This window comes from Micromys minutus, assembly GCF_963924665.1.
Source record: "Micromys minutus genome assembly, chromosome: 3".
In the NCBI taxonomy this organism is placed as follows: Eukaryota; Metazoa; Chordata; class Mammalia; order Rodentia; family Muridae; genus Micromys; species Micromys minutus.
In genome coordinates, this window is record NC_137972.1 from 16484050 (window position 1) to 16509266 (window position 25217).

Genomic DNA, 25217 nt, shown 5'->3' on the forward strand with positions numbered 1-25217 from the left:
GTACTATTTAAAAACCGAGAACTTACAATTAAACCTTTAAAAAAAATCTTAAGGATTACTTATTTATTTTGGTCTAAATTTTTTTTTTTTTTTTTTTTTTTTTTTTTTTTTTTTTGGCAGAGAGGGGATGAGGTTTAGTTATGTAGCTCAGGATGGTCTTGAATTTTTCATCTTCCTTCAAATCTCCCAAACACTGGGATTACAAGGCTACGATACCTCAACCCTGTCCAGAATTGACTTTTATTTACTTTATAACACTCTCATTATTTTCAGTGTGTGTGTGCGTGTGAGTGAATGTGTGTAAGTATGGGTGACGTGTTTGCCAGAGCACAGGTGTGGAAGTCAGGGGACAGCATTCTGCGTCCATTCTTCCATCCACCTGGTGGGTTCAGGGAATTGAAATCAGGTCAACAGGTGGGGCAACACCTGCTGAGCCATCTCACCTACCCAACAATTTTTTTAAATTGTATTTGTCATGAATGTACTATATTGATAAGGACTGCATTGATAAGTAATAGGTACAAGGATTCGGAATAATTTAGTATCCATTGTTTTCATTTTGCAAACATTTACTATGTGCAAATTGTAGGCTTGGGATTGTGATAACCAGTGGAAATGCAAGAATTTGAGTTGCACTTGAGAGCTACCATTTTAATGGCAGAGGGTGACTTAATCAACACTTCCTGGGGGTGAAAGGAAGGTAAATACGTGGGGAAACTGGGAATTTTAGATGAAAACTTTCATTGGACCAGACACTTCGAACATGTACAACTTAGCCTCATGTCACAGCACTTTTGGGAAACTTTCACAAAGGACTCTGGGACACTGAGGAGCTGGCCTAGATTAATTTGGTTACTAAAGAGAGGTACTGTTTTGAGTTCCAGGGGAGAAATGACCCTATATTCCAGACAGTCTTTGGTACAGGTCTCAGTTCTTTGGTCTCGAGTTAAACTTCTCTCTGTAAAGGGTAATGTGGACTCCCCTGCTACGAGTGTTTATGGTTGATCTTCCTCTTGTATGTCTCATCCTAGAGACCAGGAGGACTCTTGTTTCCCTTTCCTTAAAAATGTCTTTAAGCTGAACAGGACAGCAGGAAACTTTTACCACAGTACTAATGGGAAAGGACAGAGAGGCAGACAGAGAGGTTTGTTTGTTTTACATTTATGGGGGTTGTGGGGCTGCATGCTGGTGCCATGGCACATGTACGGAGGTCAGAACAACTTGAGGGAGTTGATTATCTTCTTCCATCGGTAGATCCAGGAATGGAACTCAGGTGGTCAGACTTGGAGATCAAGCCTTTACCTGCTAAGCCATCTTGCAGGCCCAACTCTCAGTTGCTCAAGCTTTCCCCAGTTTAGAGCTAATTATAGCCAACTGGAGCAAAAGGTATGATGTGGGTTTATTCCAATCTTTCAGCGTAGGTTATTAAATACATATTAACAGCGTATTATCTGTTGCTTCTAACTGGTGTAAACCCCGTATTTGCAGTATTTCTGGAAGGTCTCGATTTTAATTTTCTCACTTGTGAAGTCGCTAAATGGGGCCTTTTGATTTTATGAGAGGTTTTGTTTTGTTGGGGGGTGAGGGCGGTGTTCCCATAAGCGCACACAGCTGCAGCTGTTTTGGAGAGAATCTCTTACAGCCTGCAAACTTCCTTTGCCCGTGATGACCTTGAACTAATCCACGCCTAGACTCAGGGCACTGTGCCTGCTAGGAAAGCACTGAATCCCCCAAAGCTACATCTCCAACCCCTTGCCTGTTTTGGTGTTACTACTTGGAAGGAGTGGTAGCTGAAGCACAGTCTCAGTAGTCCAAGCTAGGCTACTACTCACAGTGACATTCCAGTCTCAGCCTCTGAAGTACTAGTATTACCGGGCGCGGGGGGGGGGGGGGGCAACCTCAGTTCCCAGGTTATTCTCGTTCCCAATCGCAGCGCCCAAAATACTTTCTGGTGTCTGCTGGATGCGCAAACGTAAAAGAGGTTTCTTTTGTTTTAAGACGCTGAGTGGCTGCCCTAGAAGCAGGCTCAGGTGAAAGGTGTCTCGGGGAGGGCACGTCTCTGCTCCACCACGACCTCGCCCAGGTGCCGGCATCCCCGGACTCACCAGCTCCGGGAGCCCTGCCGAGTGGCGCAGGCGCCTTTAAATGCTAATGAGCAGCCACGGCGGCTTTTTCCCCACCCTCTCCCTCTCTCTCCCCGCCCCGCGCCCGCCAGCCCGCCCGCCGCCCGCGAGCACTTGCGCGGGGCCATCTTCGGGGCCGGGAGACCCAGCGACACCGCGAGCGCGCGCGTCCCCCCCGCCCTCGAGCCGCCGCCCGCCGCCGCGCCGCGCGATCCGCACCGGCCTCCCCGAGAACGAGCCGGCCGCCGCGACCGCCACCGCGCTAACCGCCGCCAACCGACACCGAGGTGCCCGGAGAGAGCGGAGAGGCGGCATGAGCGAGGCGGGCGAGGCCACCACCGGCGGCACCACGCTCCCGCAGGCCGCGGCCGACGCGCCCGCCGCGGCGCCCCCGGACCCCGCGCCGAAGAGCCCGGCGGCCAGCGGCGCGCCCCAGGCCCCGGCGCCCGCCGCGCTGCTCGCGGGGAGCCCCGGCGGAGACGCAGCCCCCGGGCCCGCCCCGGCCTCATCAGCCCCCGCGGGAAGCGAGGACGCGGAGAAGAAAGTTCTCGGTGAGTCCCCGGCTGCAGCCCTGGAGAGACGGGGGGCGAGGATGGACGTGGATGCAGGGCGGGCTGGGACACGTGGGCCAGGTCTGGGGAGCCTTTGCTGTGGGTCCGGAAAGCAGCACGTTTACTCGAGGGGGGAGAATGGGACTCCGGGGAGGCACGGGAAGGGTGGCTCGGGAAGACTTGATTGTGTGGTGTATTTTTTCCTCCCATGGCCTGGTAGGGTCAGGTGTCTGTCCCGACGCCCTTCCCTCGTGGGCTTGGGACAGCCGCCATGCTCCTGCGGGCCATATGCCGGCACAGGGATGTTGCAACGCCCGGGGAAACTTGGGGCGGGCACCCTCCTCCCCTTGCTGTGCCCACAGATGCAAAGAGCCTTCCAGTACCCACCAATTGCTTCACGTTTCCCTCTCCCGCACCGTGGGAACACACGTGGTGTGACGGCTGGGAGAAACTTAGTCGGAAGTGGAGTAGGACTTGTGTCCAAAACAACCTTACGGAGTTATTGACTGGAAGGGAAACGGGAAGGTGGGGACTGGAGATTGGGGGGAGGGGGCAGAGGGTTTGCAATGGTGGCTGTCGTATCTTCTCGCATGTTTGAATGTCCTCATCTTCCTTAAGGAACGCCGGGTGTGAGGCCTTCCACAGGCCGGCCTAGCAGGTGGGTGGTGGATAAGCTCCCCCGAGGGTGTGTGCGTGCGCATGTGGCTCGCTATCCGAAACAGGAAAGTTAACAGATGGTGTAGGATGCTTCTGAAATGTTCACTGTTTCTAGGTGGGGCCGACTGGGCTCGCCTGCTCTCCGAGCTTCCTCCCCATTTAGCAAGAAAGCTGAAGGAACATTGTGGAAGAAGTAGAAATGTGTTCCTCATCCCCGACAATCCTCTGGTTCTTGTTTTCCTAGTGCTTTAAAAACTCAGTTCCTGCCAATTTTTTCCCCCCACCCGCACTAAAAAGTTCCTTAAAGGCTTTGTGGGTGTGTTGGATTGTGGCACTTTCTACTAGACGCCCCTTGGACCACTTCCACGTAAAATGAAAGATAGAACCCTGTGTTGCTAGCCTAAGCAGGTTCTTAATGATACCTTACTAGGGGCAGATGGAATCCTACAGGTTTTTACTTGATCCTTGCACTTATAAGATGAGGAAAGTAGATAATATCTTTGTAGATGTGTGTATGGGGGGGGGCGATAAACGAAGGTTAATATCCGAAATCTCTAGCAGTTTAGCTCTGTGTCTACCAGATGCGTGGTGATGAGTCTGATGTTTTTCCTCCTGACACTCAAAGGTCCAGACTCTGAAACTGAAGGGCAAGCCTCCACCTGACATTTCGGCACTGTTTGTCTTTGTCCTATGTGGTCTGCCATCTCCTGTGCCAAGCAGACACATGGATACCCAAAATGTTCTGGACTCAGTACTGACTGAAATAGATATCTTGGACGCTCTGTGAGGAGCCCTTAATGTTGGTTTAGTTTCTACCATGTGGTCTTTTAGGGAAAACAAGCTTATCCAAGTAAAAAAACCTGGTATAGGCTTAGTCTACCAACCAACTCCGTGTTGTGTACTTGAATATAATATTAGAAGTGTGAATTAATTTGGTTATAGGAAGCTCTTGGGAATATTTGTACAGTTAGTATTTTAAAAAACAGTTTGAGAAGTAAAGGGACACCTTCAACGGTGAAAACAGACTTCCCATCTTCCCCTCTCTGCTTTTATCATTGCCTTTCCCTCTCTTCCTGTATCTGTTTTAGCTTTGCTTTATATTTATTTTTATTTTATTTATTTATTTATTTTTTGGAGATTGATCTCATGAAGTAGCCCAGGCTGGCCTTGGTCACACCCACTTTGTAGCAGAGGATAACCTTTAACTTGTTATCCTGCCTCTACCTCCCAAGGGGCAGGATTACAGGTGTGCACCCCCACACTGGGTTTGTAGTGTTTCTATGTTTCTTTCAGAACCTCAGTGTGTATCTGTATGTATCTGTACATTCAGAGTTTTTGAAAGACACACAAAATCCTCTCCAGTGGAATCCTGATATAGAGGCCATATTGTTTATCCAAACCTGACTTCTTCACTATGTTGACATCCGAGGTGTATTTTTTTTTTTTTTCTTTTCTCATTTGCTCTGCAGCTCACATTGGATTGGCTTTAAACTAAGTGCTGGGGAGCTCATCAAAGAAAGCTAAGAGGCTTGTGCAAGTCTATCCTGTGCCACACAGAGCCACAGCATCTCTCTGAGAGGCAGTAGATCTGGCTTGTCTACCCCTGAGCTTTTCCCTTCTTGCCAGGTTTTCTGTTTCACCGAGTGTTGATGACTGTCTGATGCATTTCCTTGGTTCAGACCTATCTATTTCCTGGAGATACTAAATCTGACATTCACCATTGATCCCAGCAGTCATATTTGGAATCTACAAAATTTAGATTCTTAATTTTCAAGTGAGGCATTGTAGGGAAATTATCCTGCCGATGACAGAGGGTGGAGAATAGTAGTCAATCAACTAGCAAATGCGAGGGTTCCCTTCTGAGCAGGGGGAGACAGCAGGTGTGAAGGGGCCTTTGGTGTGAAGGGGCCTGTTGTGTCATGTCTCAGTAGTAAGGACAGAACTGGGGTGAGACAGCATCAGCTCTGATATTCCTCTGGACATCTGACCAACCCTCATTTGGCCACCAGTTTCATTCTATCTTTGTCAAATTGATTACTAAGAAGGGGCTACGGTGTTGCTTATTAAGGTTTGAATTGATAAGATGACCCAGCTTATCTGTTCTTTCTCTGTGGCTCTTCCTTTGCACATTGGCAGTGCCTGGGTGAATAAATGGAATGTGTTGTGTGTTTCCTGTCACTTTTTCCTAGTTGTTGGTTTGCTTTTGTTCTGAGGCTCACACCTGTTGCCTCGTGAATGAATTTGGGAACTTGAAGTACTCTTAACAACTAAGCCAAGGCCCCAGCCCTGGGAACTTTCTGGAGTTTTTTTGTTTGTTTTTAACAACGGTCTTTAGTATCTGCTGGCTTCAGATTCCTGATCTTCCTGCTTCCACCTTTAAAGTGCTGGATTTATAGGCATATGCAGCCGCCTCTCCCTTGGTATTGAATCTTTACCAGCGTGTTTTTTTCTCAACCACCTTTCTGAGTTTTAATTGCTGCAGAATTGTCCAGACACATGGCCATCCCCTGAGTCCTTGGTTTAAAAAAAAAATCTTCACAAAAGAAAACCTTAGACTTGAAATAATCATCTCTTTATCACAGTTCCACATTTGATTTATTTATTTTTATGTATTTTTGGAATTAAGCCATTAATGGTTTACCCAAGGGTATTTTGGCTTTGTGTAATGATATCAGGGCCTTAGTGATAGAAGATTTAGCTCTTTGTAAGTCAGGTGCTAACATATCTGCTTAATCCTATTTTTTAGCCACCAAAGTCCTTGGCACTGTCAAATGGTTCAACGTCAGAAATGGATATGGATTTATAAACAGGTATGTGTCTGAATGTCTTGTATCTACTTGGTAGCAACAGGAGTTACAAGTCCATTGTTCCACTTTATTAAGAGATTCCTAAGCATGGTAAATAGTTTCCTTTATAAGCTGTTGGTCATTAAATATTAATATGCATTTCTAGAACATTCATGTACTCTACCATTTAGAACAGAGATTAAAACTACAGTCAGAAATGAAAATATAGTCCACATCTGTAATTTCACAGATGGAGAAAAGAGAGCCTGCTTAAGCAACTTTCCTTAAGGTCACAAACTAGAGAGTAACTGAGTTGGGCTGTAAGCCCTGATCTGGTCTGCTCCAAGTCCAGCAGGGAACTTGTGACTTGTGACCATATCAGAACTGAGGTAACCACAGGCTGCTTGGAAATACAGGGTGTTGATGCTTTTCTGTTTTCTTGCTTTTTAAAACCAATTCCTCCAGTTTCTTATCTGTCTGGGTTGGGTGGAGGTTAGGGTGGGGTGGTGGGAAGGCTGTTTTAAGTTTCAGTGTAAGGAGAGCCTAGTTCACAGCTGTGCCCTGTCCTTTTGACTGTCTTGCTTTTGCTGGGAGGAAAATTTAGGGCTCTGATTTCATAGCATGTGATTGAGAAAGGCATGAGAGCAAATGGGTGTTCCTGTGTGTGGAAGCCAGTGCTTGGTTCGCCACATTGCATTGTGGAGCAGGGAAGGGGCATGAGGGAGGAGGGTTGTGGGAATTGATTCTTGATAACTGTTTTGAAAGGACAAACTATTTAAAAGGTGTTTTTTCTTTTTAGGTCTTGATCTTTGTTCATAATGCATTTGCTCTTTGAAGCTTCTCTGAATGTTCAGACCCCTCCTTTAATTGTGAGTTTTTATTTTTCTTTTCTGCCTCCCAACAGAAATGACACCAAAGAAGATGTGTTTGTACACCAGGTAAGCGGAGTGTATGCATTGACTGTGTGAGTCCTGCAAGAGATTGTAGTGTCTTTGAACTCATTTTAGAATGAGAACTAAGTTCAACATTATCAAGAGTGGCAGATACACCTTCCTGCCCCACTATATAAAACTTTCCACACATTTGGGTTTTCAAGTTTCATTGAAGTCATATTCAGTTAAATTACTTTCTGATTTTTAAAGCCTGTGAGTCATTAGCAGAAAAAAAAAATCTGCTTCCATGTCAGCACTGGCCTAATGGTGTGGTGCTTGACCAGAACCCACCTGAGCTGGTGTTGGATAAAACTCCTTTGATTGTGAACGGCACCCAGAAGAGGATTAGATGTGTGTGTCTTGGACATGAGAAAGCTTCCATTTCATAGATAGTTTTCTCTCCCGTTGGTTGAGACATTATCTAGCACAAGTCCGAGGACAGTTTCTTTGAGTTTGGAGAAAAGAGCAAGTGGGTATTGTGGGCCTCTGCTTCGTGTGTCTGAGTCCTCAGATGCTCATTATTACTGGCCTAGATTGTTTGCTTTATAAAGTGGGTTAAGAGAGGTCACACCCTTTTTTGCTGCTCCTTTTGTATATTCAGTCTGAAAGAGGCCTGCCATTTTGAGAATCTTGATAAGAAATCGTGGCAGTGGCACGTGGTCCTGTACAGCTGCCAAGCCGTACACGTCCCTCAGGTCTGGGTTTGTGTTGGGCTGAAGTTTGGCAGTTGGAGACAACCACATCTAAAAACCTCTCTAGCTGTATTTTCCATCCTTCCTAGGTCTGCCTAGGAATACGTTTCTGCTGTACCGAGATAGTTGGAGTGGATTTGTTGAGATACGATGACTTTAGAGTCCTAGCAGACTGAACGGAAGTGCTGCTTGTAATGTGTGGAGGCTAATGACCTTTGGGAGAAGCACCCTGTTCAGTGACTGCTGAGAGAAAGGACTTTTCATGCTGGTACCCAGCCTCCTCGCCTGTGAGCTAATGACCCGATTCCAGCCCCATGAGGCAGTGTAGTGAGTCACTTCAGTGTGTTGAGGCCTGCCCAGTTTAACAGGAAAAAGGGAACAAGCCAGCAGGGAGGGGCTGTTTTTGGGAATGGCTAAATGTTCATGCTGTGTGTGCATACATCCTGTCCTGAGCTGCCTCCTTGTGGAGTGGGTGAGGTCTCTGCCCTATTGGATCACTTTTCCCCCTCTTCTCTCCCTCCTACTTAGTAAAGGAAGGCTGGATTACACATGTCTAATCGCTTTATAAAATAAGGCTGACCTAGTTCTATAGAAACTCCCCAGCCCTTTAACTGTTTAGAGATGCCAACCAGGGAAGTGGAAATTTGTTGCGGCTTCTTCTCTCACTGTACTTGAAAATGAGAAAGAGCCTTTTCTTAAGCAGATGATAGAGGCGCAGATGCCTTAGGTAGCATGGTTCTTCAAGTTCTCTGTTGATAGCTGGCCTGTAAGGTGGAAACTGCTGAAAATTCAGATAGTGTAATCTTAGCATTGTGACTCAGTTAAGTCACCACCCCATGTTTCTTCTATCAAGTGGAATGCCTCAGAAACCAAATTTTACACTATGTGCCATCAATCCTGAAACTATCTGGTTTATGGGCATAAAGGTCTATCTCCTTGATATTTCTTTTTTATCACTAATGTGTTCATTTATTTTTGTGACACAAGTTTTTACTTTGTTTACAGTGGTCTTGAACTTCTGGTTGCCCAGGTTGGCCTCAAGTTCATAATAATCCTCCTGCCTCATCAAGTGCTGATAATTTCAAACATTAGCCACTAAGTCGTCCTTCTGTACTTCTGAGAAAGAATTTAGTGTTAAATGCCCTAACCTCCACTTCCGCCTCCCGGATGCTAGTGTTACAGGCATATCATTATACACAGCCCCACATTTTAATTGCTTTTTATGTGTATGTGTGTGGGTTCTATACAAATGTGTGCAGTACTGATGGAGACCAGAAGAGGACCTTAGATCCTTTGCAGTTACAGGCAGGTGTCTACATACCGTGGGTGTGGGAGCCCAAATCAAGTCCTTTGCAAGAGCATTGTGTGCGCACAACTACTGAGCCATGTGCTACTCCATGTAAAAAAGCTTCTGTAACCAAACCTTGTCAGTGTTTATATACGGTCACATGCAGGCATTTTTGCCCTCATGGGAGGGACCAGAGACAGAACCTTAGGAGCCTCATGGTTTGATGTTACAGTCTGATTCAATGTCTTGATTGGGTGACAGGGTGGAGCAGGTGTATGTGGGGACTACATCTCTTTACCACCCACCCGGATACATTTTGAAGCATCCCACAAATTAGGAAAGAAATGTACACTGTGGTGTAAGAGTGTTTGGAGATGCAGGTTAATGTAAGAATGAGGGAAATTATTTTTAAGCAAAATATACACAGATAGTATTCTGGCTAACATGAAATTGATGAACACATTATAGTACAGAAATACACTTCAGTGATGTTTTCTGTTTCCTTGACAGACTGCCATCAAGAAGAATAATCCACGCAAGTATCTGCGCAGTGTGGGGGATGGAGAAACTGTAGAGTTTGATGTGGTTGAAGGAGAAAAGGTGAGAAGCTGGTATTGTAAAGAGTGCCTGCACATGGTTTTACTGGATAATATGTGGCTTTGCAGCCTCTGAAATAATATTTAACTTTTGTGTGATGGGAAGTGGAAGCAGAAAAATTTTTACTGGATGCCATTATAAATATTCAGCATGCTTTATATTTTACTTTGTTTAATAAAGGAACTCTGGAAGAAAGCCTGGTTTCTCCAAAGTCTAAGACACATTTCAGTTTGGACCTCACACTGTCTTGGTCTACACACGTAACCCAGTTAGAGTGTTTGCTTAGCATGCATGGAACTCATGGCTCAGTACCTAGCGCCACATAAACTAGGCACGGTGCTATATGATCCCTGCACTGGAAAGGCTGAAGGAAGAGGAGTGTTGTAGGTTTGGGGCTAGACTATGCTACAGGGTAACATTCTGTCTCAAAAGCATGCCCCTCCCACCTCAATAATAACCTTTGACTGCAGCCAATTAAGCCGACCAGCTTTCTCTCCTGGTGGATTCTGGTGTGCAATGGTTGCATACAGCAGCCTCCTGGGTAGTGTATGCTGCCTATTTCTTATATAGGTTGCTCCAAGGGACCTAGGAGACAAAACTTTCCAATAGGTGTTCTTGTCTCTGATCTCCACACACTCACACAGTCCAGAGTTTAGGCTCCAGGCAGGTATGCAGGATGACTTTGGGAAGCACCAGGATGTGATAGCCAGGATTCACGCTGGCCAGATCTTGATGTACTTTTACACCTAGTTGCATAATCCAGAATGTGTGATTGAAGGCCCGGACTGGCCAGGCTCCTATATCTGCAAGAAGTAGGGCTTTTTTATCCAGGTTTGGTGCAGGTGAATTTGGTGATGTGGTAGCTGGGGATATAACTGTTAGAATGCTTGCTGCCTAGCATGCTTGAGTTTCTAGCTTCATTCCCTAGCCCTTAGGGGTAGAAAAAGATCTAAGTCAATGTCAAAATATAACAGAAAGGCCGAAAGGAGGAATGTATGGAGACTTACTAAGTCAGGGGCTTTTTCTTGTTTCTGCCAAGCTAAGCATGTGCTAAGGTTTCTTAGTATTTTGTCTCTTTTCAGTTGAAGTATCTTGTGTTCATTCATTCTTGTTTGATATATGCACACTTGTGGTTGATATGCAGGTGAGGGCAGGCACAAGATAAGGTCAGGCCTGTGGTTGGATACCGAAAAATTAAGGCAGGGACAGACCTTTTTGAGGCCAGAGAGATAGGGGAGGAGGGGAAGAAAAAGGATAGAAGAAGCCAAGATGGAGGAGGAAAAGATGACTCACCTCTGTGTGGCTATAAATAGCCACAGGTAGCTATGAATATCTTATAAGAGATGATTATAGGACAATTGGTCTTATATAGGTGGGCAAATTATATCATATCGTTTGGAGCTAAGTTTGTTGTGTGGATGTTTGTGGAGTGAGAATTTACTGATCTAAGTCTGATAGATAAATTACAAGTTTTTAGAGTTTTGATTCTTTTTTTTTTTTCAGGCTAGTGGGAATTGTGACAAGTAACCATAGGAGGCAGCTGCTGGGAATGGGAGCAGAGTTTGTGGCAGAGAGTTGCAGGAGGGCATGTCCACTGCCGGGGACAGTAGCTGAGGGTAGTGTGGCATGGTGCCCTGGAACTGTTTGCCTGATTTTTTATTATTTAATGCCACACACTGCTCCTAAACTTGGCTGATCAGACAAGGGTGTAGAGCATCTCAAGCCATAGGTATGTAGCTCTAGAGGTCAGGTACCCTAATTAAGTTAGTAAAAGCACTATTCTTGAGATCACAGCAGGGGTTCTCAACCCTGTAGCTTACTATTACTGTAGGGGGTTACTTGGTTACTTTTTTTTAATTTGAAGACTTTTGTTTTATTCTAGGGTGCTGAAGCAGCAAACGTGACTGGCCCAGATGGAGTTCCTGTAGAAGGAAGTCGCTATGCTGCTGACCGGCGCCGGTACAGGCGCGGGTACTATGGCCGGCGCCGTGGACCTCCCCGTAATGTATGTTGTCTGTGTCCCTAACCACTGATTGCAGATGTTCTCATGTGAAACTGAATGAACTTAGGAACTGATCAATACCATGTTTGAAAGTGCCATGTTCTAGACATACGGCACAGGGTTATTTTTTGAAAAGAAAGTTTTAATGCCCAGAAATGTATTCATAGCTACAGGTCCCATTGGAAGCTTGCCTGTCAAAAGTTGTATCATTTAGGGTAGAGTTGGCTGCAAGTAACATTCACTTATCTCATAACCAGATTTAATGAAGGTGCCAAGTTGTCCAAAGGCTTTTTCTTCCTTTGGCCAGATCCTCATTATGTCGTGCTTATTGGCATCGGGATTGAGGTTCCCATCAGAGCTTTGCAACTTGTTTCCTGCCTTGATGCTGAGACAGCTGGCCTCTAAGAAATTCTGCATTTGTCTGGCAAGAAAGAGTGGGGGTGTCTCAGGTCCATGGGGCGTGCTGGCCTCAGCTGTGTTGGGTGATGTGCTGCAGCTAAGGGCTTACTTGGTGTAGGAAAGGCTTTTGTTCTTAGTTCAAAGTAAAGTGAGGAATTACAAATCCTTGGGGCTTTGATTTAGTTTGGATCCATGTGAGACATGTTTAGGTAAGGTGAATCTCGCTGGAACATTCTTCGGTTGAGTTTGAAAGAATATTCTCAAGGTAAATATAAGGACCCTGTTAGATTTCATTAAGAAGGTGTGGTAATGTAGTGGTCTGTATTTTTAATGTAGAACCTGCTTCCAGCGCTACAGATTTAACAGTCAGGGATCTGAGCACAGTAGGGAAGTTATCTGTGTCACACAAAGAAAAGCTCAGAAAAATCTCAAAAGAACAAAATGTCTTCAGATCAGCTAGTTATGGTGGCTCATGTCTTTAATCCTAGCACTTGGAAGGGTGAAGCAGGCAGATTTCTGGGTTCCAGACTAGCCAGAGCTGCAAAGAAAAAACACACAGATGGAAATGACTTGGTGCCACTTTGTTACTAAACATCTTCTATGTGCTTCTGCTTTCAAACTGCCGTACACTGCTGTCCTGTTGATTTACTGCATTTCTTATATTCCATATGCTTATTTTTTTCTTTGACTTCTATGTTTTATTAACAATTCATGAGGGTGGGGGAAAAGGCTTGGTCAGTACAGCACCTGCCATACAGACAGGAAGACCCGATTCCAGCGCGCACTGGGTGCTGTTGCAGATATCAGTAACCCTGAGTGCTGGACAAGTGCCCGCAGCTCATCCATGAGCTGCTTCAAGGAGAGACCCTGTCTCAAGAATATCCAGTGCCATCTTCTAGCCTCCACACGTATGTACACACATTCAGGTACATACATGTCTTCCACTGTCTTTGAGGGGCAGAGGTAGAAATGGGCAGTCTGCTTTGACTCAGTTCATTCACATTCCAGATCTGTAGCTATGATCAGTTTAATGTCTAGGTCAATTCAGAAGTAAATATGGTAGAAAAATCTTAAGTAAAAATATTTCTTGAACATTTTTCTCTCCAAGAGTTAGAAAAGAAAGGAAGTTGGTCTGTGTGGCAGTCTTCCACTGTACTGATGAGAGCATGGTCAGCTAGGGTGGTGCCATGGTGATTGCTCTATAGAGGTCTATGAAAGATTAATGGGTACGAGCTGAGAGATAATGCCTTCAGAAATTTATGTGGTGAATATTTTTATGCAAAATATATCTTTACATAACTGTGAATCATTTATTCATACAGGTTTTATAAAGAGTAGAATGAGCTAGGCCTGGTGGCGCAGGTCTGTAATCCCAGCTACTCGGGAGGCTGAGGCAGGAGGATCGCAAGTGCAAGCCCTGTTTGGGCTACAGAGTGAGTTCAAGGCCAGCTTGAGTAACTTAGGAGACACTGTCTCCAAATGGAAAGTCAAAGGGCTGGGCTGTGGCTCAGTGGCAGCATCCCTGCCTGACATGGACGGGCCCTTGAGTTAAGCCCAGTCCCTCAGAACAGTGTGTTATGGTTTGTGAAGTTAGACCAAACCAGTTTTGTGGGGAATTTTTAGTAGTTGGGCGTGTGGGATTGGTATGGAGGCTCTGAAGCTAAAGTAACCCATCTTCTAAGAGAAACTTGTCTTTAGCTTACTAGTTCTCAATTCAGTTAAAGAATTACAGGTATTTCTTGTAAGACTTTGTTATTTCATATTCTTTAAAGTGAGATTTGAGTTAATAAGTTCTTTAGGGATGTTTAGTTTTTAAAGTAAAAAAAGGGAAATGAGTTTTATATTTTAGAATTTAGGATTTACTGCTATGAAAATACAATTGAACCTTATTTTTACATAGAAAAGAAGTGTGTGATCTTAGCCATCATGCTGTTCAATTTTTGAACCTACCTTTAGGCTTAGATGATGTTAAGGATCTCAAAATCATTAATGGTATGATATTGCTATTATATTAGAAATTAAAATTAATTTTGAATACTTAAAATAACTCATTAATACTGGTAACATTTCAATTGAAAGTCCTGTGCACATGGGGAGAGAAGACTGGCATTGCCCGACGAAGACAGTCTGACTCTTCTGTCTGCCTTGTGCTTGGTCTTTGAGAGATTGCCATTCTATCCTGAGAATCACCATATGCTGGAGAGAGAGCGTCTTAGTGGAGTTGTGGTAGTGCTTTGTCTTTGTAGCCGGGAAGGCTTCCAGAGAGCCAGCTGCCCTAGGAAGCTTACTGCCCTGGTCAAATCTACTGATGACATCGTGAGGTTTTTGTTTTTTCCCCTGACAGTTCTTTTCCCCAGTGGGTGAATTTGGGACACACACTGAAAAGAGCCAAACTGTGTAAAGCTGCTGTTCTATCTAATTCTGTATCCTTAGGTTTGGTAATAGATTGATTTGCTCTTGCTTCTCTGCTGCTCGGTGTGATATCTGCATAGATCTACTTTAATCTCCATGTAGTTTATCCCAGTCAGTCACTGAATTGTCTGGGCTACATTCTTTGCAGCTGCACAATGTTGTGTCTTCACAATGAAGGGTCATCGCTCTGGGAGTTGGGGTTTTTCCTGGTGGTAGCTCATCCTAAGTGGTATTCTTTGGTTCTTGCCTCGCTGTAACTTCTTCTGAAACTATGTTTCTTTGCTTCGCTAGTACGCTGGGGAGGAGGAGGAGGAAGGGAGCGGCAGCAGTGAAGGATTTGAGCCCCCTGCCGCAGATGGGCAGTTCTCTGGGGCCAGGAATCAGCTGCGCCGCCCCCAGTATCGCCCTCCATACCGGCAGCGGCGTTTCCCGCCTTACCACGTGGGACAGACCTTTGACCGTCGCTCACGGGTCTTTCCCCATCCCAACAGAATGCAGGTAAAATGCACCCGAGACTCCTCAGCAGTCCTCACCCTTCGTCCTTCTCTGCCTCCTCCTCCTCCTTCAACTCCAGCGCTCGGAAGTAACACATTGCTTGCAGCTTCCTGTGCTACCAAAGCCGTGCTGGGCCCACTCTGCCTGTTGTTTAGAGCACCTGTAACATTTTTAGAAGTACATCATGAGCCATGATTTTCATATAGGACAATAGGTAGCGTGTCTAGTTTATAGATGTCTAAGGAGAAAGAGCCAGGCATGATGAAGCATGCTGAGGCAGGGGGAGTCTGAGTTCAGGGCTTACCTCTGCTACATACTGAGGCAAATAAACTTTTTTTAAAGAACTCGAAAAAGGTCCTCAATTTTAATAGTTTCTTTCACTTTTTGAGAAAATCAAGTTTTGGAGAGATGAATTTGTTTGCCTGTTAAATGGGGAGGCATGAGCTACTTGTATTAGAATGTTGTATTTAGACACGAGGGAGGGGCATGCCATAGAGTGAAAAATGTAAACTACCAAATCAGATGAGAGTGCTGTTTCCGTGGTGCACTAGCAGAATGGATATTGTTGAGCATTGGAAATCGCTAGAGCCTTTGAGAATCCCTTAATAAGCTTTACACCAGCTTTTCAATTCCCAGGGAGCTTGGGAAGCTGAGAGTGGGTCCTTTTTAGTCACCAGCCACAGCTCTCTCCTCCTTAAGTGTCCTTGGGCTTCACCACCCCTCACCCCCCCAAATGTTTTGACTGAACATTATGTTCAATCCCCCCCAAATGTTTTGACTGAACATTATGTTCAATCTGTTTGCTACACTCCTCCCGTTCCCATCATGCATGCTGTTGTTTCTACCAGGCTTCTTGTTTGTCACTTCTAACGCTTCAACAGCTGCCCTGACAGATGTGCTAAAAATAACGAACAGTGTCAGATGTATGGACGCTGGGTACATGAGGCAGCATCGGAGGCTTCTAGGAAACGAAAGCAAGAGCACTCCGCCGCAAGAGCACTCCGCCGGGTGCCTTCCGGGTTATTTCTACTATTTGGGACACCACGCACACTTCCTGAAGCCATTGTGGTGGCTTTTTTACATGACTTTTAGAATAGTATAGTTTGTACTAAAGATAGGAGCAGAATGATTTGCCAGTGTGAGAGTATCGTGTGACTTCATGCTGATTTTTTTTTTTCCTAGCAGTGTGCTTACTCTAGGCAACATATAACTGCATGTGGTTGTTTGGAATATGCTGACCATAGCTGTTCCATCTTGGAAACAGAGTCCATGTTGGATGTCTGCAGCAACTTTTCAGTTAGACTCTTTCATGCATGCTACTGCACAGTGGATACACAGTTATTCAGTCTTCAGCCATTTCAACAGCTCAGCTCAAACTTTCTCTGTAATTAGGCATCTTGGAGGAGGACATTGTTGTAAACTTTCTTTGTTTTTTTAAAGTGAAGGGTGATCTCTTGGGTAGTTACAAAGTATTAAGTTCATATGAAAAAGTCTTTGACTCCTACTGCAGAGTGAACTTTTATGGACCAGTGCTCGGCATCCTGGGAAGTGATGCAGCATACAGGCCAGTGCTTGTGTAAGCTGAAGGGTGTGTGTGTGTGTGTGTGTGTGTGTGTGTGTGTGTGTGTGGTCAATAGCCAGTGGTCCCCATTCTCAAGTATAATGGTTATATGTATTTAAAAGATACAGTCCCTAAGCTTCAGAGAGTAGTTGATGAGAGAAGGAAGCAGTACCATGGCCCCCTCCTAGGGGCAGATGTTAATTTTGTCTTTGGTCTGTGAACTAAGGCATGTTGCTTCCATATTTTTTGTTGTTTTTTCTTATAAAGAGAGTTGAGTTCTTTTAACAATTAGGAACTTGGATGACTTTGGTAATGGTTCTCAAATCACTTGCCATGCAAGCCTTGGGCCTGAGCGCACGCCCCCCAGGAGCCCTGGGAAGCTGTGCAGAGCTGTGTGCCTATGCTGCCAGCTCCCTCCAGCAAGGTGGAGACACGGGAGGAACTGACCCCCACAGAAGCCAACAACTGTTTCAAACATGGCGGGATGCAGGGACCCACACCTCCGGCTGCCCTTGGTCCTCTACAGGTGGACGGTTGTGTTTATATACCCACACGACACAGGCACATGGTACAGCCAGGCAAGCTGTTTTTAACACCGTTAATCCGAGCATCGGAGTCTGAATCCTGCCTGCATCGTCTTCAGAGTCAGTTCCGAGATAGCCAGGGCTACATACACACACACACACACACACACACACACACACACACACACACGAAAGGTCCTGTCTTGAAACACCAGAAGAAGGAAACCAAGCACATATATGACCGAACAAAGATAATGCACCAGCGACTTTTCTGCCTATCTTTTATTCGATGGTTGTGTGGTCAGGGCGTTAAGCATAGTCTTAATTTGGTTGGGATGGTGAGTCAGCGGTGAGGAGGGAATAGGATGAGATCTTGGCAAAGACAGGTCATTGCTGCTAAAGCTCAGTAAATGTTTCGAGGCCAGGATGGGAGTCAGATCCTAGAGTAAGCGTCATGAAGTTACCTGCTTTTGATGACTAGGCTATAGGGGGAATCAGAAATCAAGGAAATGGTGGTCAGGATTGATAACTAGTGTTCAGTGAGGCAGGGAGTGAGTGGGGAGAGAGACCGCATGTTACTGATGCTCCTGGCGGTTGATAGGGATGCCGTTAGGTTTTCTGTAGCCCGTGGACCTGTAAAGGATTCAAATGTTTTTTGGTTTTGTTTTTTTCTTTGGGGGGGGGGGTGTGCTAAGTTCCCTGTAGCCTCACTTTTAACTACCAAAGCTGTTAGATGAGGCAAGTCAAGGTAGGCGTGGGACATGTTGGGTTGCATGTGTATGTTCTGTGAGTATGTACTTAGAAACCCCAAAGCAGGGATACCCTAGCAGTGTTGAGCATGGTTCATCTCCACTTGCTTATTTCCCAGTAGGATTCTTTGCTGAAAAGAAGTCCCTTTTTAGAAATACTTGTTTTCTGAGCTGGGTCACAGAAAATGCCAGTAAAAAAACCTTAACCATTCTATGCCAGAAAGGCAGGAAGTACTCTAAATAGTGGCTGTAAGCATGCATATGGAGTTCCTCTTAGCAGGTATCGAATGTAACAGATAATGGCTCACTGAATAAAATCGAAACCTACGAGTCCATACAAGCATAAATAAATACGCAAATACACTAAGCATTTGAGGAATAGGCTTTCTCAGGCTAAAGGGACCTTTCGAAGCACTAACTAGAGACTTTACCCTCCAAGGCATATATCAGCAGTGTTCTGGCCACCTCACAGGGTAGGAAAGATGGGTTATTCTGCCTTGTGGCTTTTCTTCTCAGAGGTAAATGAATTAAATGTATCCCACCTTAGGTGCTCAGATCTGAAAACCACCAATGATGAAACATCCTAGCTTAAAAGAAAGTTAGTTTCCTTTGTGTGCTGAAAACAGACACATTCACATTGTAAACATGGTGCCTTCCCTCATTCAGGGTAAAAAAAGAAATGAATCATAACAGAGCTAGTGGGCATACTGGTGAATGCTGGAAATGCTCATGTTTCTTGAAGAGGTGAAGCAAAGGCGTGGTTGTTTCTGTTTGTTGTTGAGACAAGGTCTCTTTAAGCAGCCTAGATTGATCTTAAATCATGGTATTCTTTCTGCCTCAGTGGGCTTAGGCATGGTTGGCAGGGTTGGGGTGGGTGGTTGTTTTGTGAGTAAATGTATGTGTGTTTGTGTCAGATCCATGACAGGTGTCTTCCTCTTTGTTCTTGTTATTGTTTCTCTTGCTATTTTGTGTTGCAGTGGGGGAGCAGAAAGGATCTTTTGCATGAATGTATGGCTGTTCTGTATACATGCTTCCTCATACCTTTGGAGATCAGGACAGATCATTAGAACTGGAGTTAGAAGTAATTGTGAGCCACTATGTGGGTGTTAGAAATTGAACTCAGGTGCTCTTAACCTTTGAGCAATCTCTGCCCCCCTCTATGTTATTTTTTGAGGCAGGATCTCTGATTGAAATTGGTTATTCAGTGGACTCCAGGGATCTGCCCAGTTCCGCCTCCCAGTTTTGGGATTGCAGATGCATGCCTGCTTTTTACATGAGTGCTAGGGATCCAAATTCAAAGTACTCCAGCTTACCAGGCAAGTACTTCGCTGACTGAGGCTCTGTTCATCATGTGCAAATCGAGGTCACCAGTCTGAGAGACTTATATCCAGCCTAGGAATTTTTAAGCTGCGGGTGGTAGGGTGGTAGCTGCACATGAATTCTAACCCTTGGTAGACTGAGACAGAAGGATCACACATTTGAGGCTAGCCAAGGCTTCGTTTGTAGTAGTTTGTCTTAACAATTGCCCTCTCCCATCCCCCCCCCCCCCAAACAAACATTACACTTGTCATAAGCAGATGAAAAAGCTTCAAGGAAGAGCTATAGGTAAAGGTATGCTTAAGATTTATCAGGACTGGGTTGAAGCCAGTCCTTTTGCCAGGCAGACACCTCCTCTGCCTCTGTCTGTGGGTAACATGAACATGACTTTGAAACCTGTGCACCTAAGTGGGTCAGTGCATCTGAGTTTGAAGCAGTTGAACATGCTCTATTGCTCAGAAATGCATTTCCTTTTATCATAAATATGTTAGTCTGCTTTTGGTGCTAGGAACTAGTTCTTCTCACGTACTAGGTGAGAGCAGTACTGGCCGAGCCCTTGAAAGAGTCTCTTCAGTATTGAAAGGGTCAGATTGTATTGCGCAGAAAGCTAGGTGCCTTGCACTAAGGAAGGGCAAAGGCTGTTGTGGTAGGGGAGAGTTGTCATTTCTTTGCTGTCATTCATAAAAATAGCCAGTGAGTAGCAGGCTTAGTTACTGCGAAACTCTTGACTCGGATTTGCTTTATAAAGCCGGTCTTGTTCACGGGACTGTGTGCTTTGGCCCTTCTTGCCCTGTGTCCTGGCTCATTTTCAGCATCATTGCCCTCTAGGCTGGCGAGATTGGAGAGATGAAGGATGGAGCCCCCGAGGGAGCACAGCTCCAGGTTCATCGGAATCCCACCTATCGCCCGAGATTCCGCAGGTATGAGTGCTTGCCATGGGTTTTTCAGAGGGATGGTGGAGTGGATGAGGGCACCGTGGGTCTGTTACGTGACCATGTTTGTTTGAAGACACGGTTACTTTGGTCATGAGCTTGATCATTTGTGGTGGGGAGCAGCTCAGGGCTTCACACATTAAGATATTCATCCTCTTTACTACCAGAATGCTGTTCTCCCTTTAACTGGCTGGTCATGGCCTGCAATTTGGAAGTGGCATAAATCTTTTTACATGTTTGTTTGACACAGGGTCTTACTTTAGCCAAGTCTTGCTTCATATTTATTATGTGTCCTTGGCTGGCCTCTAATTTGAACTCCTCCTTAGCTCTGGAATTATAGGTGTTTGACACCATATCTGATTTAATGCTTGCTTTTTACTAAACTAAACAATATGCATTCATGGATGGGTCATCTTAGTGTGTTGGAAGCAGAGGAATTGAAAGGCTAACATTTTCATCATGAAGGCTGTGTACTGGGGCCGTTGAGAGCTGGCTGTAGAACACAAAGCCCATGAAAAATCCAAGAGTTTAGTGGCTCTGTGTCCTCTGGCATGTTTCTGACCTCTGCTGTAGCCACCGGGTCTGTACCTTGGACATTTTAAAATGTCCTTCAAAGCTAGAGGCAGGGGCAGGTGAATCTCTTTTTATGCCAGACAGGGCTAAACAGTGAGGCATGTCTCAAAGGGGGGAAAACATAAAAGGAGGTGGGGGTTGGAGTTATTCAGTGGTGTGCTTACCAAAATGTCCTCGGTACATCCTGGTGTCAGTAGCACTGACATTACTGTCAGTGAAGGGTGCACCATTTTAATGTGCTTTGTCTCTTGCTGTTCTCATTTGTACTAGACTGAGATCCTTTGGGTGGTGGTTTACTAGGTTTCATCCTTGTTCGTGTTCCTCAGCATGTATGGGGCTATGTTCAGGGTGCATGTGCTCTTGCCCACAGAGCCATCCCCCTGTGGAAGCTTCATAATAAAGGCTTTTGTCAGTACCATGTCAGCCTCGAGGTGAGGGGCACAAATGGGACTTTCTCGATGGTGTATCTTACATGTCCCTCCTTGATCTAAAACACTGGTACTAGAGAACTATTCCCTCATTCAGACTTTGGGACATTTTCATGTATTTTATTGGTTGAACATACTAGCTGATTATCAATAGGGGTTTGTTAAAGCAAACCCAAAACAGACTGGGAAAGAATTTGTACTACAGCCTTCCTTACGTGCCTGGTTCCAGTTTTTGCAATAGTGACTCCTTGCTTTGGAGTCTGACAGTAAGAATCTTTATCTGCCAGAAGATCTATGTGTAGGCAATAGCCTGGGCCATGCTTCTTCCTCCATTTTCCTTGGTGCCTATCACAGTGCCTGCTAGGACCCTGTGCATTTTGCTGTATTGTTTTACTACAAATATTAACAAAAGAGTAAAAGAATGGGGAAATACGGGTTTTCACCAAAACTTCATTGCATCAGTGTGTGCTGATCTGGTCGGTGTATGATTGAGCAAGTACTTGTTAATCATTTGGCTCAATATTAAACAATCCTGTGTCCTTAAGGACCCCTCCCACTTCACCCTTCAATCCCACACATTCCACCTTCCAACATATAGCTATCTTACATAGTTTCTGTTCCGTTCTCTAGGGGACCTGCTCGCCCACGACCTGCCCCTGCTATTGGAGAGGCTGAAGATAAAGAAAATCAGCAAGCGGCCAATGGTCCAAACCAGCCGTCTGCCCGCCGTGGATTCCGACGCCCCTACAACTATAGGCGCCGCCCTCGTCCCCTCAACGCTGCTTCACAAGATGGCAAAGAGGTAAAGCCAGCAGCCAAGGAGGGACACACCCAGATCATCCTGGGGAGTTCTGTCATCTTTAAAGTCCTAAGGACGGTCTTTCCCCGTGTGAAACAACACTTACCAAGCACCATTTGTGGGCAATATTTTCTTCCTGTAACATGAGCTGAGCATTTGATTTGAGTTTGTTAAACAGTCTCTGGAGGAGTTAGACTAGCAGGGATTGGGAGCTTATGAAGTACAACAGTTAATAGAGAAACCCCTGGTGAACAAGGACAGAATTACAGCGGTTGCATGCTGTGGACTCTAGGGAGAAAGGTAATCATTGGTCAGAAGCCACTTAGTCTCTGACACACACGAAAGAAAAGGGAAAACCTACATTATTTTTCTTCCTAGGCAAGAAAATTAACTTGAGACCTTTTACCCTTAAACACCACACGGTTTTCTGAAGGAGTTTGCTTGTGGTTTTGCTCTGTTTCAGACCAAGGCAGGTGAAACACCTACTGAGAACCCCGCTCCAGCCACCGAACAGAGCAGTGCCGAGTGACTGGCTCCCAGGCACCTTCACCACCAGCAGGGTGAGCCTTGCTCTGTTCTCAGCAGCATCCTGGGATTCCACTGTGTGTGCAGTGCTCTCCATTGTACCTGGGAGGTTATGTGTCAGGCTGGGGATGGTTGGATGCTCGGTATATTTGGGATCGACCCTGGATAGGGGTCAGGACCTAAGCTGGGGTATAAATACGGAGATCGGGTTAATGGCTGCCACTCTCTGTAATGTGAGTCAGTTCTTTTGAACATGGGATATGAGTATGGAGCTCAGAAGCTTGGATAACAACCCACTGAGCCAACTTCCCCGCCCAGTTTTATCTGCTTTTAGACAATGCTTTTATAAAAACATGGTGTCTGTGTGTTTGTGTGGGGATATGTGCATGTGAGTGCCAGTTCCCACTGAGTCCAGAAGAGTCTGTCAGATCCTCTACAGATGAAATAGGCACTTAGGAACAACCCAGTGTTGCTACTGAAAACTAAAAGTCCCCTCCATGAGCAGCAAACACTCATAACCCACTGAGCCGTTTCTCCCAACTTACTGCATGCGCTTCATGCATGTGTTTGCTGGTGGTTTGTAGCATGTATTGTTTGTAACCCTGACTAACTTGGAATTTGCCCCTTTGAACTTGAGGCAATCCTATTTTAAGTTTCCTGAGTGCTTGGGTTTACAGGCTTGTGGCTCAAGCCTGGCCTGACAGTTGGCTTTTGTGTGTTTGCATCGAGCAGAAGTTGCTTGTTCCTCTTGTTCTTTTCCATGTTAGTTGCTGAGACAGGGTCTCACTGAGCCCAGTGGCTAGACTGGCTGGCCAGCAAGCTCTAGGGATCCCCTGTCTTTCACGGAGCACTGTTACAGACAGGCCTCCAGCTTCCCCTGTGAATGTTTGGAATCTTGTCCTGATTTTCGTAAATTCCACAGCAAGGACACTCAGGAAAATGAGTGCTGTTCTGTCACCTGCTAGCCAGGGTCTTTTTTTTTTGTTTTGTTTTGTTTTGTTTTTGTTTTTAAAAGACAGTCTTAGTAGCTAAGAGTGTTAGCGTATACCTTATTTCCAGCACATAGAAGGCAGAGGCAGGTGGATCTGTTAGTTTCAGGGCAGCCAGAGCTATACAGAGAAGCTCTGTCACAAAGAACAGACAAAAAGATGGTCTATGTATTCCAGGCTGTCTGAACTCAGTGTCCACTGTAGTGCTAGGATTGCAAGCCTGCACCACCATACCGGGCCCAGTTTGTCCATTTAAAACTTCCTGACCAAAGCCTGATTTTAAATCCTAGGAAAGTGTTACCTGCAGCATAAATGTGAATGTTTTTTCTTTGCCCGTCTTCTGATCTGTGTTGTTTTGTGTTCATGTAGTTTGGTATAAGATCTAGTGAGTCCTTTGCAGCTCTGGCCTGCTTGGGGATTAGAGATAGAGCTGTATATCTATCCTATGTTGCATTGATATGTCCGCTGCCGATCACGAGAGCAGACTAGGGACTAGGGCTAGGGCTGTCATAGGAGTGCTTGAAGTAACTGAGGTATTAAGATGGGGAGTAGAGAAGAGCAGCCCTTTTTCTGTCTTGCTAAAGATCTTGTCAGTTTATGTAGATTGAAGTTCAGCCAAGGAGATGTGGCTGTTAGGATTAGGCTAACACCTTTATTCTATGTGTGATTTTGATTTGGAGTTTTCCTTGGGTAGGCTCATTCTGTGTGCTCCTGGTGGCCAACAACTAACTCACTGTAGTCTTGAACTTCGGCTTGAGTGTTCAAATTACAGTCTCGTGCTTGAGCACCTGGCTCATTCCCAGCTCTTTACCTGTCACCCTTCTGACTTTGTTTTATGTATTTCTCTCTTGCCACTCTTACAAAGCCCACTCTGCCCATGCCGGTTTTTGAAAGTGCAGTTTTGGGTTTATGATGTACTTTGCTGTGGGGTTGGAGTTGGCTGTCTGTGAGGGTGCACTGCCCTGCTGGGTGGTAGCAGCATTCCTTGCTTCTCTAGGCAGAATGGATATTTCTCCCTCAGGACCTACATTAACACCCACTCAGCTGTGTGTAGAGTTAGGCTAATAGCCAGCCAGCCCCTCTTACAACACTGGGTTACAGTGTTCATTATGTAAGGCTTTTTACATACTTACTATATACTGATTATTGTGCTTTGTAGAATTGTTTCATTAAAAAGTAAGAATTTTCATCCCATTATGCCTGTGTAAGACATAGACCTGATTTAGAGCCTTGCAAATAATTTTGAATTATATGGAAATGATTTTTCCCTATTTGTCCTGACTTTTGGTCATTGTATATCACTCTTAAAGTTTGATTTTTAATTTCTTCCAGGTGACCTTAAGAATTAATGACCATTCAAAAACAAGGCAAAAAAAAGCACACCCACGACCTTACCAACACCAAAGAAACATCTAAGCAATAAAACGGAAGACTAACCAAGATTTGGACATTAGAATGTTTACTGCTATTCTCTACGAAACTAACAACCGCAAAGGGAACGAGCCAGCCAGTGTCCATCGAGCCGTACCCCGGGAACCTGCACAGGCCAGGAGAGCAGCCTCCCCAGTTTCAGCGACCTAGTGCTTTATATTTTTTTCCTGGTTTTTACTGTTTTGGTAATATGAATTAAAAGAAGAAATATTAATACCACATGGGGATTGACCCAACCAAAGAAATCTGAAATATATAGTAAATGCTCTTTTTCCTTTGTTGTTCATTTTGGATGCTGGTGCTAAACTTCCAAGTGTCATGATTTAAGAAGAAATTTTATGCCCTTATTTATTCCTAGGATGAGGGGGAGAACATTTTTGCTTTCTTACATAGCTCTCTCTGAAATGTGCAGTAACAAGTTCCTCAAAAATAAAATTTTTACCTTCAAAGGAAAA

The 25217-nt window shown here is 45.1% G+C and overlaps 1 protein-coding gene across 2 annotated transcripts; it reads left to right on the plus strand.

Annotated features, from left to right (window-relative positions):
* Nucleotides 1–2215: 2215 nt before the first annotated feature.
* Nucleotides 2216–25217, plus strand: YBX3 (Y-box binding protein 3; the record flags this gene model as incomplete). Of its 2 annotated transcripts, XM_080914607.1 has the most annotated exons (10): nucleotides 2216–2674; nucleotides 6078–6141; nucleotides 7022–7055; nucleotides 9540–9629; nucleotides 11509–11631; nucleotides 14731–14937; nucleotides 19914–20005; nucleotides 21649–21820; nucleotides 22281–22377; nucleotides 24664–25217. In XM_080914607.1, the coding sequence occupies 9 exons, from the start codon at nucleotides 2437–2439 to the stop codon at nucleotides 22344–22346; spliced, it is 1086 nt and encodes a 361-aa protein (XP_080770733.1). In that variant the 3' UTR covers nucleotides 22347–22377; nucleotides 24664–25217. The 2 variants fall into 2 exon arrangements, with proteins under 2 accessions (XP_080770733.1, XP_080770732.1); XM_080914606.1 differs by lacking the exon at nucleotides 14731–14937 and having other exon boundaries at nucleotides 2437–2674.